This window comes from Ailuropoda melanoleuca, chromosome 19 (assembly GCF_002007445.2).
Source record: "Ailuropoda melanoleuca isolate Jingjing chromosome 19, ASM200744v2, whole genome shotgun sequence".
Lineage (NCBI taxonomy): Eukaryota > Metazoa > Chordata > Mammalia > Carnivora > Ursidae > Ailuropoda > Ailuropoda melanoleuca.
Genome location: NC_048236.1, coordinates 11,183,007 through 11,196,148, shown reverse-complemented (window position 1 = coordinate 11,196,148; position 13,142 = coordinate 11,183,007). Strand labels below are relative to the sequence as shown.

General features: G+C 40.7%; 1 protein-coding gene across 1 annotated transcript in view; it reads left to right on the top strand.

Annotated features, from left to right (window-relative positions):
- Positions 1 to 12,602, top strand: part of GCLC (glutamate-cysteine ligase catalytic subunit) — a 47,325-nt gene extending 34,723 nt beyond the window's left edge. Inside the window, exons 10-16 of the mRNA XM_002922955.4 lie at positions 381 to 493; positions 980 to 1,072; positions 1,364 to 1,468; positions 9,222 to 9,303; positions 9,387 to 9,490; positions 9,567 to 9,687; positions 10,965 to 12,602. Coding sequence (XP_002923001.1) covers positions 381 to 493; positions 980 to 1,072; positions 1,364 to 1,468; positions 9,222 to 9,303; positions 9,387 to 9,490; positions 9,567 to 9,687; positions 10,965 to 11,176 — 830 coding nt within the window. The 3' untranslated portion in view covers positions 11,177 to 12,602. The remainder of the gene's footprint in view (positions 1 to 380; positions 494 to 979; positions 1,073 to 1,363; positions 1,469 to 9,221; positions 9,304 to 9,386; positions 9,491 to 9,566; positions 9,688 to 10,964) is intronic.
- The last annotated feature ends 540 nt before the right edge of the window (positions 12,603 to 13,142 follow it).

Sequence of the window (13,142 nt, the reverse complement as noted above, 5' to 3'; positions counted from 1 at the left end):
CTTCCGGTCTGGTTTCTATTTTTAGTGTGAGGTCTCTTAACTTTTCTTATGAGGCTGCTTGTTCCTAAAGCTTCAAGTTACAAATACTTGTGAGATCTTCTTGAGTTTTAGCAAAGGAACTTACTCTGGAGGTCTCTGTATCTAGGTCCACACCAGTGCCCCACCAGGCATTGTGTAAGTAGCAAATAAAACTCTGGCACTTCCTCAGGGCCTGTAGGATAAAACCCTGGGCCGCACGCGGATACTGAATAAACCAGCCGCTTCCTGAGCTTCTAGATGCCCTGTCTTCAAACTTGCTGAGCTGTCCTGTCTTCTTACTGGACTTAGACACAATGGAGCCCGGGACTTTGACAGGAATCTGGTGTAACCTCTCTTGACAGGCATCGATCATCTCCTGGCCCAGCATGTTGCTCATCTCTTCATTAGAGACCCCCTGACTCTGTTTGAAGAGAAAATACACTTGGATGATGCCAATGAATCCGACCATTTTGAGGTATCTCTTCTGTTCTAAATGCATTTCACTTCACTAAGCAAGATGGAGGCCATTTTCTGTACCTGTGAGCAGTTAGTAATTGGAGAAGTTTCCGATGCCTTTCATTGTCTAGTGCAGTGAAGAATTAAGAAATTTTGGATTGGTTTAACGTACCTTATTTTATAATTCTAACTAGTTATATCTCTGATTCTGCATTTTTTCACTATTTTCTCTTGCTCGCAGAAAGTTGAAAAATTCAAACATGCTGCATAAAAAAATGGCATCAATTATTTCTGTGCTGCCAACATATCACTCAACTTCTGTTAAACTCTTGTTTGTTTTCCTAGCAGGTCACATATCGAGGACATCTTAAATTGTACCTTTTGGTATTTGTAAATTAAAGAGTATTGGGTATCAACAGTGCATAATCTTCCCTTACCAAGTATCAAACCATCTTAATATTTTCCTGGACACGTGGAAAGTTGGTTTTCTGCTTTTTTATTATAGAATATTCAGTCCACAAATTGGCAGACGATGCGATTTAAGCCCCCTCCTCCAAACTCCGATATTGGATGGAGAGTAGAATTCCGACCCATGGAGGTAAGATGCACATCAGCGGAAAGTGATTCAGTCATGCCCCTGCTCTGCCCATTACCCTTCTAGTGCTCTTCTCAGAGGCTTTCCAAATACAGACCAAACGTGTGCATGGTAAAAGCAGGTCCAAAAGCTTAGGACTGATTTCTGAGAATAGACTGTGGACACAGGGCTTCCAAGCCCCACGTGGTGAGGTAGGCGCTGGCTTGGGCGTGGCAAGATCTAAGGAGGGGTCTGTCGGGGAAGAGCCTGTTTGTGTCATTGGTCCGTAACTTCTCTGGGCTCCTGCTTGTCCAGGTTCAGTTAACAGACTTTGAGAACTCTGCCTATGTGGTGTTTGTGGTGCTGCTTACCAGGGTGATCCTTTCATACAAACTGGATTTTCTCATTCCACTATCAAAGGTAAGAATGTGTTTCAGTATAGCAGTGGGTTTGGGTATCTACAGATTATCTGTTGCTTATTTACCTATAATATTTGTTTTAGATCTGACCTGATTGAGAATCTTCACCATGTAGAATAAAATGCCTCTCCTGTACCGTACCCGTTCTCTGTTCCCTTTTCAACCAGAGCTTACACTGTAGGTTGTGGTGTACAGCATTAGTAGAGATTCCTGGGAACAGGTGCTAACAGTAGCTCCTTAGGCCATGTGAAAGAGATTAGGGTTGCTTTTGAATCACTATTTCTAGAGGCTTACATTTCAAGACGATGGTTGGAGAGAATCCACAGATTGATTTCATCTTCCCCCAAATGCCATTCTGGTTATGAGAGCAAAAGTAAAGACAAGGGGGTAAAAGTAAAGACGAGGGGCCAAATGTAACTGTGGGGATGCAGGGAAGGGTCACCTCCGTGGAACCGAACTGGATATATTTCTAGAGAAGGTAGATTGGACTATCAGAAAAACAACTAACAGTTCATCAGCTCCAGCCCAGCAACAACCAAAAAAGGAGCTCTCTGGAAGCAGTTTCCCAGCGGAGCCCTGGAATAATTCAGACCGTGAGGTGGCAGCTAACTAAGCGGAGCCCTTTGGTTCCTGGGCTAGTAGGTCCCCAGGTACAGCAAGTGCCTGGGGGAGGTTGCTCAGCTGAGTGAGGGGTCTGCCAAGGAAGGAGAGGTGCAGCAGCCCTGTCAGAGCGAGCGTGGAAGGAAGGAACGCCTACCGCAGCAGCTGCCCCACCTTGCTCCCTCCTTCCCCGTGAGGGGCAGCTCCAGCCTGTACCTGCCCCACCCGCACACCCTCGTCAGCCTGCCTCTGCCTGCTCTTAACACCCAGGCCAAAAGTAACCCATGGGGTTCTGCGGACTATTTGCCCGTACGGGTGTACCTGCTAGGGGGATCAGCCCCTGTAAGGAAGAGTCCCTGGAAGTTACCCATCTAAGCCTTTGTTAACAAATATGAATAGATGTCTAAAAGTCAATAGAAAACGGATGACTTTTAATAGCCTTGAGGGAAGTGCCCAGCTGGGCTTACAGAATGCATTCCCCTCAGTGAAATATAGTTCAAGCAACTGGGAAGAATTCTTAATGCCCTTGAAAAAATTCTAAAGAAAGGTCACAAACAAAATAAACAAGCATTATTGATGAGAGAGGTTTTGGAGAAGAGTTTTAGAAAAAGCTACGCTTCTAAAACTCATTATATTCACCAGTAGAGCCAATGTTATTAAAGATCCAAGTTAATAACTTAGGAACCAAATTGAGATTGATCTCAGCAGGATGACAAGGAAATGGAAATCATGGAAAAACTGAAACATGGAGAATTCCTCTGAAAAGTTCAATGTTTACAATCATTTAGACGAGAATGATCTATATAAAAAATGAGAGCCAATAATCTGAGAAATAGACTCTCACTCAAGGAAAGTTCTATTAAGGATGAGACAGAAATATTTAAAGAACCCAAATCTAGGAATTTCTGAATCCTAAAGAGAAAAATTAACCATCTGAAAATGGGAGAGAAAATTGGAATCAGCACCAAGAGGGGAGAGAAGAAAAAAAAAAAAAAGTTGCAGTCCCTCTTCCTCTGCAACATTAAATGCTAAGAGATGGAGAAAAGTCTACAGAATACTGAAGGGTAAGGAAAACAGAATTGTCTTCCCAAACGTGAAATTCCAGGTGATTCTATCAAAACTTAATAGATTATTAGTGCTAAAAGTATGCCAGAACTCTTACCTACCAAGGGAACAATGGAAGGAGATGTATGGTAGACTAAGATAATAGAAATGTTAAAAAGAGTGGGGGGAAAAAAAAACAGAACCTTTCCAGTGCCACAAAAGTTGTGGGTAGGGCAAGGGAGTGGTATGATGGTATAGCCCAGAGAACATAAAATGGTGAAAATAAGATGAAGACAAATTTGAAAAGACTAAACTATCCTAGTAAAAAGCTAAAACAGGTGATAAGGAAGAGCAACATAATGGCGTAGGGTGTTTGCATCCCTAAAACAAGGACAGCTATGGAAAACAGAACTGGATAATGACCTTTTAAAGAGATAGCAGAAATGACAAAATTGATAACAGACAAAAGTGGGAGGATAAAGTATTCAATAGAGAAAGCAGTTTTCTCTATTCTTCCAAAATAATGTTAGAGCCATGATTTTTGTTCTGTACCTCAGTGTGTAGCAGAACTTCTTGAGAAGCATGAAAGAATTAAAGGCACTATAGTATGGTGGCTCTGACATGGCTGCCTTGTGAGCATTCAACTCATCAATCACCTATACTCTTCACTGGCTTTTTAACCTGACCAAGGTACTTAGCATCTCTGTGCCTCTGTTTGCATGTGTACAATTGGGGTAAGTGGGCTGTTGTAAGAATGTGTGGGATTCCTGGAGGTAAATCACTTAGAGTGCCTTGCCTGTTACTCAGTATCTGACAGGCCGTATAACCAAAGAAGGAGAAAGGCTGTTGGGGAATTAAACGGCACGGTTAATAAGCTGGTTTGTACAGTCCTTGTCACAAATCTCCTACCACAGCACATGTTTTCCCAAGTGCCCTGAGGAAGATTTTACAACAATTAAGGAAAATCTTCACCTCTCAAAAGTAAACACCGTAACAGGATGCGTTCCCGCCATAATTCAACAAAAAGATGTTCAAGAGAAATCTAACTGTTGGAAATTTAAAATTGCTTTCCTCACAGGTTTTAGAGGAACTCTAAACTAAGATGCTGGCAAAGCTAGTCTCTAAAGGGAAAATCATAGCTTTAAATGCTGCAATAAGAGATTTAAAGTAAACCGTAGCAGTCAAACTGAGAATTTACAGTGCAGTAGTAAAACATACTTTTAATTTTTGCTTTTATGAATTTCTCTTTAAAACAGTGATCTTTATGAACTTCTGTCAAGAGTAAGAAAAAAAATATTCGAAATGAAAACCCATTGATAGCCATGATGGAATTTTAGACTGTTATTTGGATATGTTCCTAGAAGTGTCTAGATTATTCAGGAGGTCATGTGTTTCTTTAAAAAAACAAAACCATAACAATAGAAATTGAGTATGGGAGACAGCCTCAGTAATCAGACTTCGCACCATCCATCCTAGTTCAGCATGACCCTTCAGTGTATACATGCTAAGATTCTCCTAAGATTTCATTATGGGAAACAGACTAAAAAGTGTTAAAAGCTCTACTTTAAGGGTCTTAAGAAGTCATTGGAAAAATAAATAATTCACAATCAAGAGGAGTTTTTTGTACATGGAGACAAATGAAGGTAAAAACACAATGGTCCAAATTTGGGGGACAGAGTAGGGAAAAATACAGTTCCAAGTGGGAATTTACAGTGACACAAGCCTACCACAGGAAAAAAATTAAAAGAGCCTTACGCCTAAAGGGACTAGAGAAAGGAGAACAAAGCCCAAAGTTAGTAGGAGAAAGGAAATACAGCTCAGAACAGGAATAAATGAAACAGACATTAAAAAATAGAAAAGATAATGAAACCAAGAGCTGGTTCCTTGAAAAGATAAATGAAATGGAAACACCGTTAGATTCCTCAAGCAAAAGAGGACACAAGTAAAATCAAATGAAAGGGAAGTAACAGCTGACACCACAGAAATACAAAGGATTATAAGAGACTACTACAGAGAATTATATGCTAACAAATTGGACAAACAAGAAATGGATAAATTCCTAGAATCAGAATCTTCCAAAACTGAATCTGGAAGAAATAGAAAATCTGAACAGACCAAATACTAGTAACAAAGATGAATTGATAATCCAAAAACTCAAAAGTCCAGGATTACATGGATTTACAGGTGAATTCTACCAAACATTTAAAGAAGAGTTAATACCTATTTCCCTAAAACTGTTGAAAAAAAATAGAAGAGGATGAAGATAGTGTAGGAGAATATCTCTGATGAATATAGATGCAAAATCCTCAACAAGATATTAGCAAACACATTAAGAGGATCACTCCCCATGACCAAGTGAGATTTATTCTGGGGATGAATTTGCAAATCAGTCAATGTGGTACATCACATTAACGGAGTGAAAGATAATTATTTCAGTGGATGCAAAAAAAAAAAATTGGCAAAATTCAACATCCATTCATGAGTACTCCCAACAGTGTGGGTTTAGAGGAAACATACCTCAACTTAGTAAAGGCCATATATGAAAAAACCCTGGCTAATATCATACTCAATGGTGAAAACCTTAGAGCTTTTCCTCTAAGATCAGGAACAAGACAAGGACGTCCGCTCTTACCGCTTTTATTCATCATAATACTGGAAGTCATCCTAGTCCTAGCAATCTGACAAGAAAAAAGGCATCCAGATTGGTAAGGAGTAAATAAAACTCATTTGCAGATGACTTGACACTACATAGGAAACTCTAAAGACTACACCAAAAAAACTCCGAGGTAATAAATGAATTCAGTATAGCTGCAGGATATGAAATTCACAGAGATCTGTTGTATTTTTATACACTAATAACAAAGCAGAAAGAAAACAATTTTGTATAAAATTAAGCCCAAAAGAATAAAATACCTAGGAATAAACTTAACCAAGAAGTGAAAAACCTGTACTCTGAAAACTATAAAACATGATGAAAGAAGTTGAAGGTGACACTAACACATGAAAAGACCTCCCGTGCTTTTAGACTGGGAGAATATTGCTAAAATGTCCTTACTACTCAAAGCAACCTTCAGATTCAGTGCAATCCCTATCAAAATACCAATAGTATTTTTCATAGAATAATCCTAAAATTTGTTTAGAACAACAAAAAACCCCTCCCCCAACTAGCCAAAGCAATCTTGAGAAAGAACAAAGCTGGAGGTATCACAATTCCAGATTTCAAGATACGTTACAAAGCTATTGTAATTGAAACGGTAAGGTATTGGCCCAAAAGTAGACACACACATCAGTGGAACAGAATAGAGAGCCAAAAAATAAATCCACTCTTATGAGGTCGATCTGTGACAAAGGAGGCAAGAATATACAATGAGGAAAGTCTCTTCAATGGTGCTGAGAAAACTGGACAGCGACATGCAAAAGGATGAGACTGGACCACTTTCTTACACCGTACACAAAAATAAAATGGATTGAAGACCTTAATGTGAGACCTGAAACCATAAAAGTCATAGAAGAAAACATAAGCAGTAATCTTCGACATGTACCTTAGCAATATTTTTCTAGATACATCTCCTCTGGCAAGGGAAATGAGCAAAAATCAACTACAGGAACCACATTAAACTAAAAAGCTGCTGCACAGAAAAGGAAACTCCATCAGCAAAACAAAGAGGCAACGTACTGAATAGGAGAAGATCTCTACAAATGTTATATCTGAGAAGGGTTAATATCCAAAATATATTTTAAAAACAGACAAAAAACCAAAAATCTGATTAAAAAATGGACAAAGGACCCAAATAGATTTTTCCACAGAAGACCTTCAGATGGCCAACAGACACATGAGAAGTTGTTCAGCATCACTGACCATCAGGGAAATGCAAATCAAAACCACATTGACTTCATTGGAAAAGTGTCTGTTCATATCTTCTGCCCATTTTTTGATTTGTTTATTTGTTTCCTTGTGTATTGAGTTTGAGAAGTTCTTTGTAGATCTTGGATACCAGTCCCTTATCTGTAGTGTCCTTTGCAAATACATTCTCCCATTCCGTGGGCTGCCTCTTCATTTTTTTGACTGTTTGCTTGGCTCTGCAGAAGCTTTTTATCTTGATGAAGTCCCACAAGTTCATTTTATCTTTTGTTTCTCTTGCCTTTGGAGATGTGTCATGAAAAAGGTTGCTGTGGCCGATGTCGTAGAGGTTGTTGCCTATGTTCTCTAGAATTTTGATGGATTCCTGTCTCACATCGAGGTCTTCTGAGGACTTCAGAGGGGAGGGGCGTGGGGGAATGGGATAGACTGGTGATGGGCAGTAAGGAGGGCACGTATTGCATGGTGCACTGGGTGTTATACGCAACTAATGGAGCATCAAACTTTACGTCGGAATCCGGGGATGTACTGTATGGTGACTAACATAATATAATGAAAAATCATTAAAAAAAAAAAAAAACCACAATGAGTTCACCTTAACATCCATCAAAATGGCTAGAATGAAAAAGACAAGAAAAAGACAAGAAATAACAATGTTGGTGAGGATGTGGAAAAAAAGGAACCCTTGTACATTGTTGGTGAGAGTGTGAGTTAGTGCAGCTACTGAGGAAAACTGTATGGAGCTTCCTCAAAAAATTAAAAATAGAATTACCATCTGACTTAGTAATTCCACTACTGGGGTATTACCCAAGGAAAATGAAAACATTAATTCAAAAAGGTATACACCCCTATTATGTTTACTGCAGGATTATTTATAGTCGCCAAGATACGGAAGCAATCAAGGTGTCCATCAATAGATGGAGAAAAAAGATGTGGCATATATACGATGGAATAGTGCTCAGCCATAAAAAAGAATGAGATCTTGCCATTTGCAACAGCATGGATGGACCTAGAGAGCATTCAAGTCAGAGAAGGACAAATTCCTTGTGATTTCACTTCTGTGTGTCATCTAAAAAAGCAAAATGAACAAAAAAAACAATCAGACCCTTAAATACAGAGAACAAACTGATAGTTGCCAGAGGGAAGGAAGGAGGGAGTGAGCAAAATGGGGAAGGGCAGCAGGTGGCACAGTCTTCCAGTCATCAGTGACTAAGTCCTAGGGAGGAAAGAGAAAGCATGAAGTATAGGGAATAGAGTCAGTGGTACTGCAGTAGCGCTGTATGGTGACAGACGGGAGATACGTTTGTTGCAAGCACAGCATAACGGATAGAGTTGTTGAATCACTGTTTTGTACACCAGAAACTAATATAACATTGTGTGTCAACAAAGCTTTGATATAAAATAAAGATACGGATAGCTGGGACCCATAATCATAGGCTCTGATTTAACTGGTCTGGTGTGTGGCCTGGGCATACCACATGATCCAGCCTTACTGCTGAGTATATATATATATATTTTTTTTTTTCCTTTTTCTTCTTTTCTTTTTTAAGTAGGCTCCATGCCCACCATGGAGCCCAACGTGGGGCTTGAACTCATGACCCTGAGGTCAAGACTGGAGCTGAGATCAAGAGTTGGATGCTTAACCAACTGAGCCACCCAGGCGCTCCTGGGTATATGTTTTTTAAAAACGTTTTTTGGGCTCATGTATAGTTGATGTGGCCAGAACTACCAGATGGATCTTCTGTTCTTGGAGGGCTAACCTTATTCCATATCTGACAGCCTGTTGACTCTTTTCCTCTCCTCACCACAGCGAGGCAGCCAAACCCCAGTGGTAGGGAGGGCACAGCAGTGAACCAGAAGTTCTCTCTGCGTTCTCTCCCTTTGGTTACCTGGCCTCTTGGGTGAGTCATTGTGCTGTGTGAAGAGAACCAACCCCTTGCCCTCCAGAGATTTCCTACTAGGCTTAGCCACAAAGGTGCTTTGGAGTGCAGGCAGCCTGTTAGTTTTTGTGGTGTTTTTTAAAGTAAACTTAGAATTCGCCCGTTCTTACTAAAAAGCACATGCCGATCTGTGGTTGGATGACACAGGCCCCACATAAAAGTCAAAAGTCTGTTCCTCCAACAGAAAGCGTTGAAGGGGAAGGTAGGGTTCTTATGGGGTGAGACTTAATTGCAAAAGCGAGGAAGGCACCACACCTTCTGTGTTGGATCGAGAATGTTCTGACGTTGCCATGATTATTTTTCTCCCTTAGGTTGATGAAAACATGAAAGTTGCACAGAAACGAGATGCTGTCTTGCAGGGAATGTTTTATTTCAGGAAGGATATTTGCAAAGGTATTATGTTCTCTTGGATTTCTACGGTCACTTACTTTGGGCTGCAACAGGCCACTCAAGCGCCTCTGTCCTGTCCTCGGCAGGTGGCAACACTGTGGTGGATGGCTACGGCAAGGCCCAGAACAGCACGGAACTGGCGGTGGAGGAGTACGCCCTGATGAGCATAGACACCATCATCAACGGGAAGGTAGGGGCCCTGCTGCGCGCACCTCACTGGCTGCGCCCGTGGCTGGAGCACTAATGATGTGTCCTGCTTCTCGTAGGAAGGTGTGTTTCCTGGGCTGATCCCGATTCTGAACTCTTACCTTGAAAACATGGAAGTGGATGTGGACACCAGATGTAGTATTCTGAACTACCTGAAGCTGATTAAGAAGAGGGCGTCTGGTATGGCATCCTTTGCTTTTCTTTCTTGTTTTAAATCTTAAGATCGTACGGTTCTGCCTACTTTATCATCTTAACGTTTCTTGACGTCGTCTTTTCAAGTATACCGTATTTTATCAGTGCATTCTTTTTCACATTTGAGGTCTCTGCAGTGGAATACACCTTATAATTGTTGACTGTTTAATTAGCAGTGCTTTTCCTCTTACTGGTTCATAAAGCGGCGAGCCATCATTAAGTCCACAGACAAGAAACTAGGGTATGCAGATTGCCCGTTAGTCAGTTTGGGCAGCTGTGTTTGCTGTACATCGTCATGGGCTTGCTCTTTAGGGCTGAGTAACTCTAGGTTACAGGAGCGACAGCTAGGACGCCTGGCTCTTCAACCTGTTTCCCATCCAGTGAGCGCCCCAGAACCCCTCTTTTTTTGATATCACATTGATAGTGCCTAACAAGGGCCTGGCACAAGGGGGCTGTCAGCTGTAAGAGTAATGGTAATGGTGTCACCATTTCCCTTGAGACTTTCATGAGCTTTCTGGAGTCACAAAGGATATACCCCCAAATGGCGTGTCTGCCAGTTCTTCCTTTCATTCAGTCTACTTGTCCTTATTTTCTCCACCTCTTTGATCAAAGATGGTGCTGGGAACTTCAGCCCCTGCAGTTCCTGAATCAGTTGCAGCTTTTTTGGCCAAATGGGAGGACACTGCTCTAGTACGCATGTTAGCTCCCAGTTTTGGGTTTCTTTCCAGTTTTGTTGAAGAATAATTAACATCCGTCAAAGTGGAAGTGGAAGGCCTGTATGTAGCATGACGGTTTGACTCACACATACTGTGAAGTGACCGCCACAGTAGGCTCAGTTAAGATCCTCTTGTTGTATAGACAGAAGAAAAAGAAAATTTCTCCTTGCGATGAGAACTCCTAGGATCTGCTGTCTTACGAACTTCCATGTCACACATCAGTATTAGCTCTAGTCCTCGTGTACGTGACATCCTTAGCGGCTCCCCGTTTCTGAAGAGCTGGCAGTGCCCCTGCGGGGGTAGCATCGAACCTTGGGATGTGTGCTCTAGTTGCCTGCCTGCAACCTAAAATTCTTCCCCCAGAGGAATTCTTCCAACACCCTGGAAGACCTTTTCCCCAGCCTCTGCCATGTGGGTACACCAGGCGGTCCTACTGATTTTTCTTCAGGATTGTGTTTATGCTGGTCACTAAATGTCAACAACTTTTAAAAAAAAAAAAAAAAGGACTTCTATTAACTTATGTTGTCTTAATTTTTTTTTTTCCCCTAGGAGAACTAATGACAGTTGCCAGATGGATGAGAGAGTTTATTGCAAACCATCCTGACTACAAGCAAGACAGTGTTATAACTGATGAAATGAACTATAGCCTTATTTTAAAGTGTAACCAAATTGCAAATGAATTATGTGAATGCCCAGAGTTACTTGGACCAGCATTTAGGAAAGTAAAATATAGTGGAAGTAAAACTGACTCTTCCAACTAGACCTTCTGCAGAAGGAAAAACACATGACTGTTTTATTGAAGAACTGACTGCAGCACCCCTCAGCCCATGTGTGGTATGACGACCAAATCTGGAATGGCGCTCTCTATTGGGCCAGTCGGCCAGAGGTGGATTTAGAGGCTTTCCTTCAGTAGGTGGATCTAGAGTTTATACAGTATACATGTACATAGTAAAGTATTTTTATGATTAACAACGTATTTTAATAACATTGTATCTAAAGTCATTGTGAACCGGCTTGTACATTTCTCAGTTCTTACTCTGGAATACCTACTGTCCGAGCAGTTTTGTAAATGTAACGTACTGGTAACTGTACTATACCTGCATTCCAGAGTTTAAGATGTTTACTGTAAATTTTTGGTTTTTTAAAAGACTTTACCTGGGACCTGATTCACTGAAATTTATCACTTTAAAAACAGTTGTTAATTTTCTTTGAGTCCTCTCCATTGTTGTATACGTAAAATCACTATTGAATCCCTTGAAATGCTTCAAGGGTAACCTTGGGTTTCTGGCACCTTGTCTATGATGTTTCTTTTGTAATTGGAATAGCTAACAGCTTGGTCACCCTGCCTCAAGCTTTCACCTCTAAATAAAATCTATTGAACTGAAGGCTGTTATAAAAGGTACTTCTTTGTTTAAATTTGCTGATTTAGGCCTTAAGTTTAAAGAGAAGTCTGTAGGAAGAAAGACTATTCCTTTGAGTTCACCTGTGGTGATTAGGGGGCTGTGATTTTTTTATTTAAAAAAAGGGGCAGAATTGTTTCTCGTCCTGTACATACCAAGAGTAAGGTCAGAAATGGCACCAGCCCTTCTCTTGTGGCTGCTGTTGGTTCTGATCGCTGCCATATATACATATACTTCAATTTTCAAATCAAATGCAGTTGCTGAAGTCTTTGTTTTACTTTTTCTCTAGTTTCCAGTAAACAGATTGACATTCTCCTAAAAACCATTCTAGATTTTACCTGGGGAATGTTCCACATAATGCTTACCTTCTCTCTGAAAACCACGAATGAATCATGATGTGCACTAAGTTTTGTGAATCAGGACCCTCCATGTTTAATTGTAAATAATTTAAGTTTACATAATTGTTGTTAGCGCTTTCTGTTGAAGGTTTTTTTCCCCCCCCGCCAATTAGTTAGGTCCTAACTAAATAACTATGTATAGTAGATTATGCAAACTTTTACAGGCATAAATATTTAAACTGTAATGCTAATTTTAACAAACTGTGATAAAGCTTCAGCTAAGCCTGTTTGTGTATAAATACTAGGCTTTGTGCGATGTTTCATACATGTATTTTGCAGGATTAAAGAATGCCTGTTTTTCATTTGCAGTTTGCTTGTGTAAATCGGATTGTAAAAAGGCAGATGAACTAAAATGTTTGGTATGAGGAAATAAACGAATGGAATTAGCATTCTGACAACTCTCGGATGTGTGAGTTCCACAGCTACAAGGAGGGTGATGGGGATTGTCGTAATTAGCCCAGATGGTCCATGACATTATTTCTTCTGTACCTCAGTTACAGACAAATCAGTTTAAGTCTCAAATGACACTTGTCTTTAGTTCTAATGTGTTGTGGCTGGATTCTTCTCTTCCTGAAAACCAGACCACCACCTTTCCTGAGCACAACAGAATTCAGGGTTTTAGGACTAGAACTATAAGCACTGAGAAGAGCAAGAAGGGCCTTCTCCCTGGTGGAAACAGTTACAGCCGAACCCAGACTCTCACTCACTTAGAATACAGCTGGCCGTTACTTAACCCAAAGGGGACTTTTCCTACCCATCAGGTCTCCTGGATGAGTAAGAGGTCAGCTTCTGGTCCCAGGATGGCTCATCCCTGAGGCTGTTGGTGAGCCTTTCTGTTCAAAATGGAGAAAGCCTGCCTTGGCCACTTCTTTCTAAACCACCCCCCTACACAAACATGAACCACGAAAGGTGTGGAAATCCAGGATGTG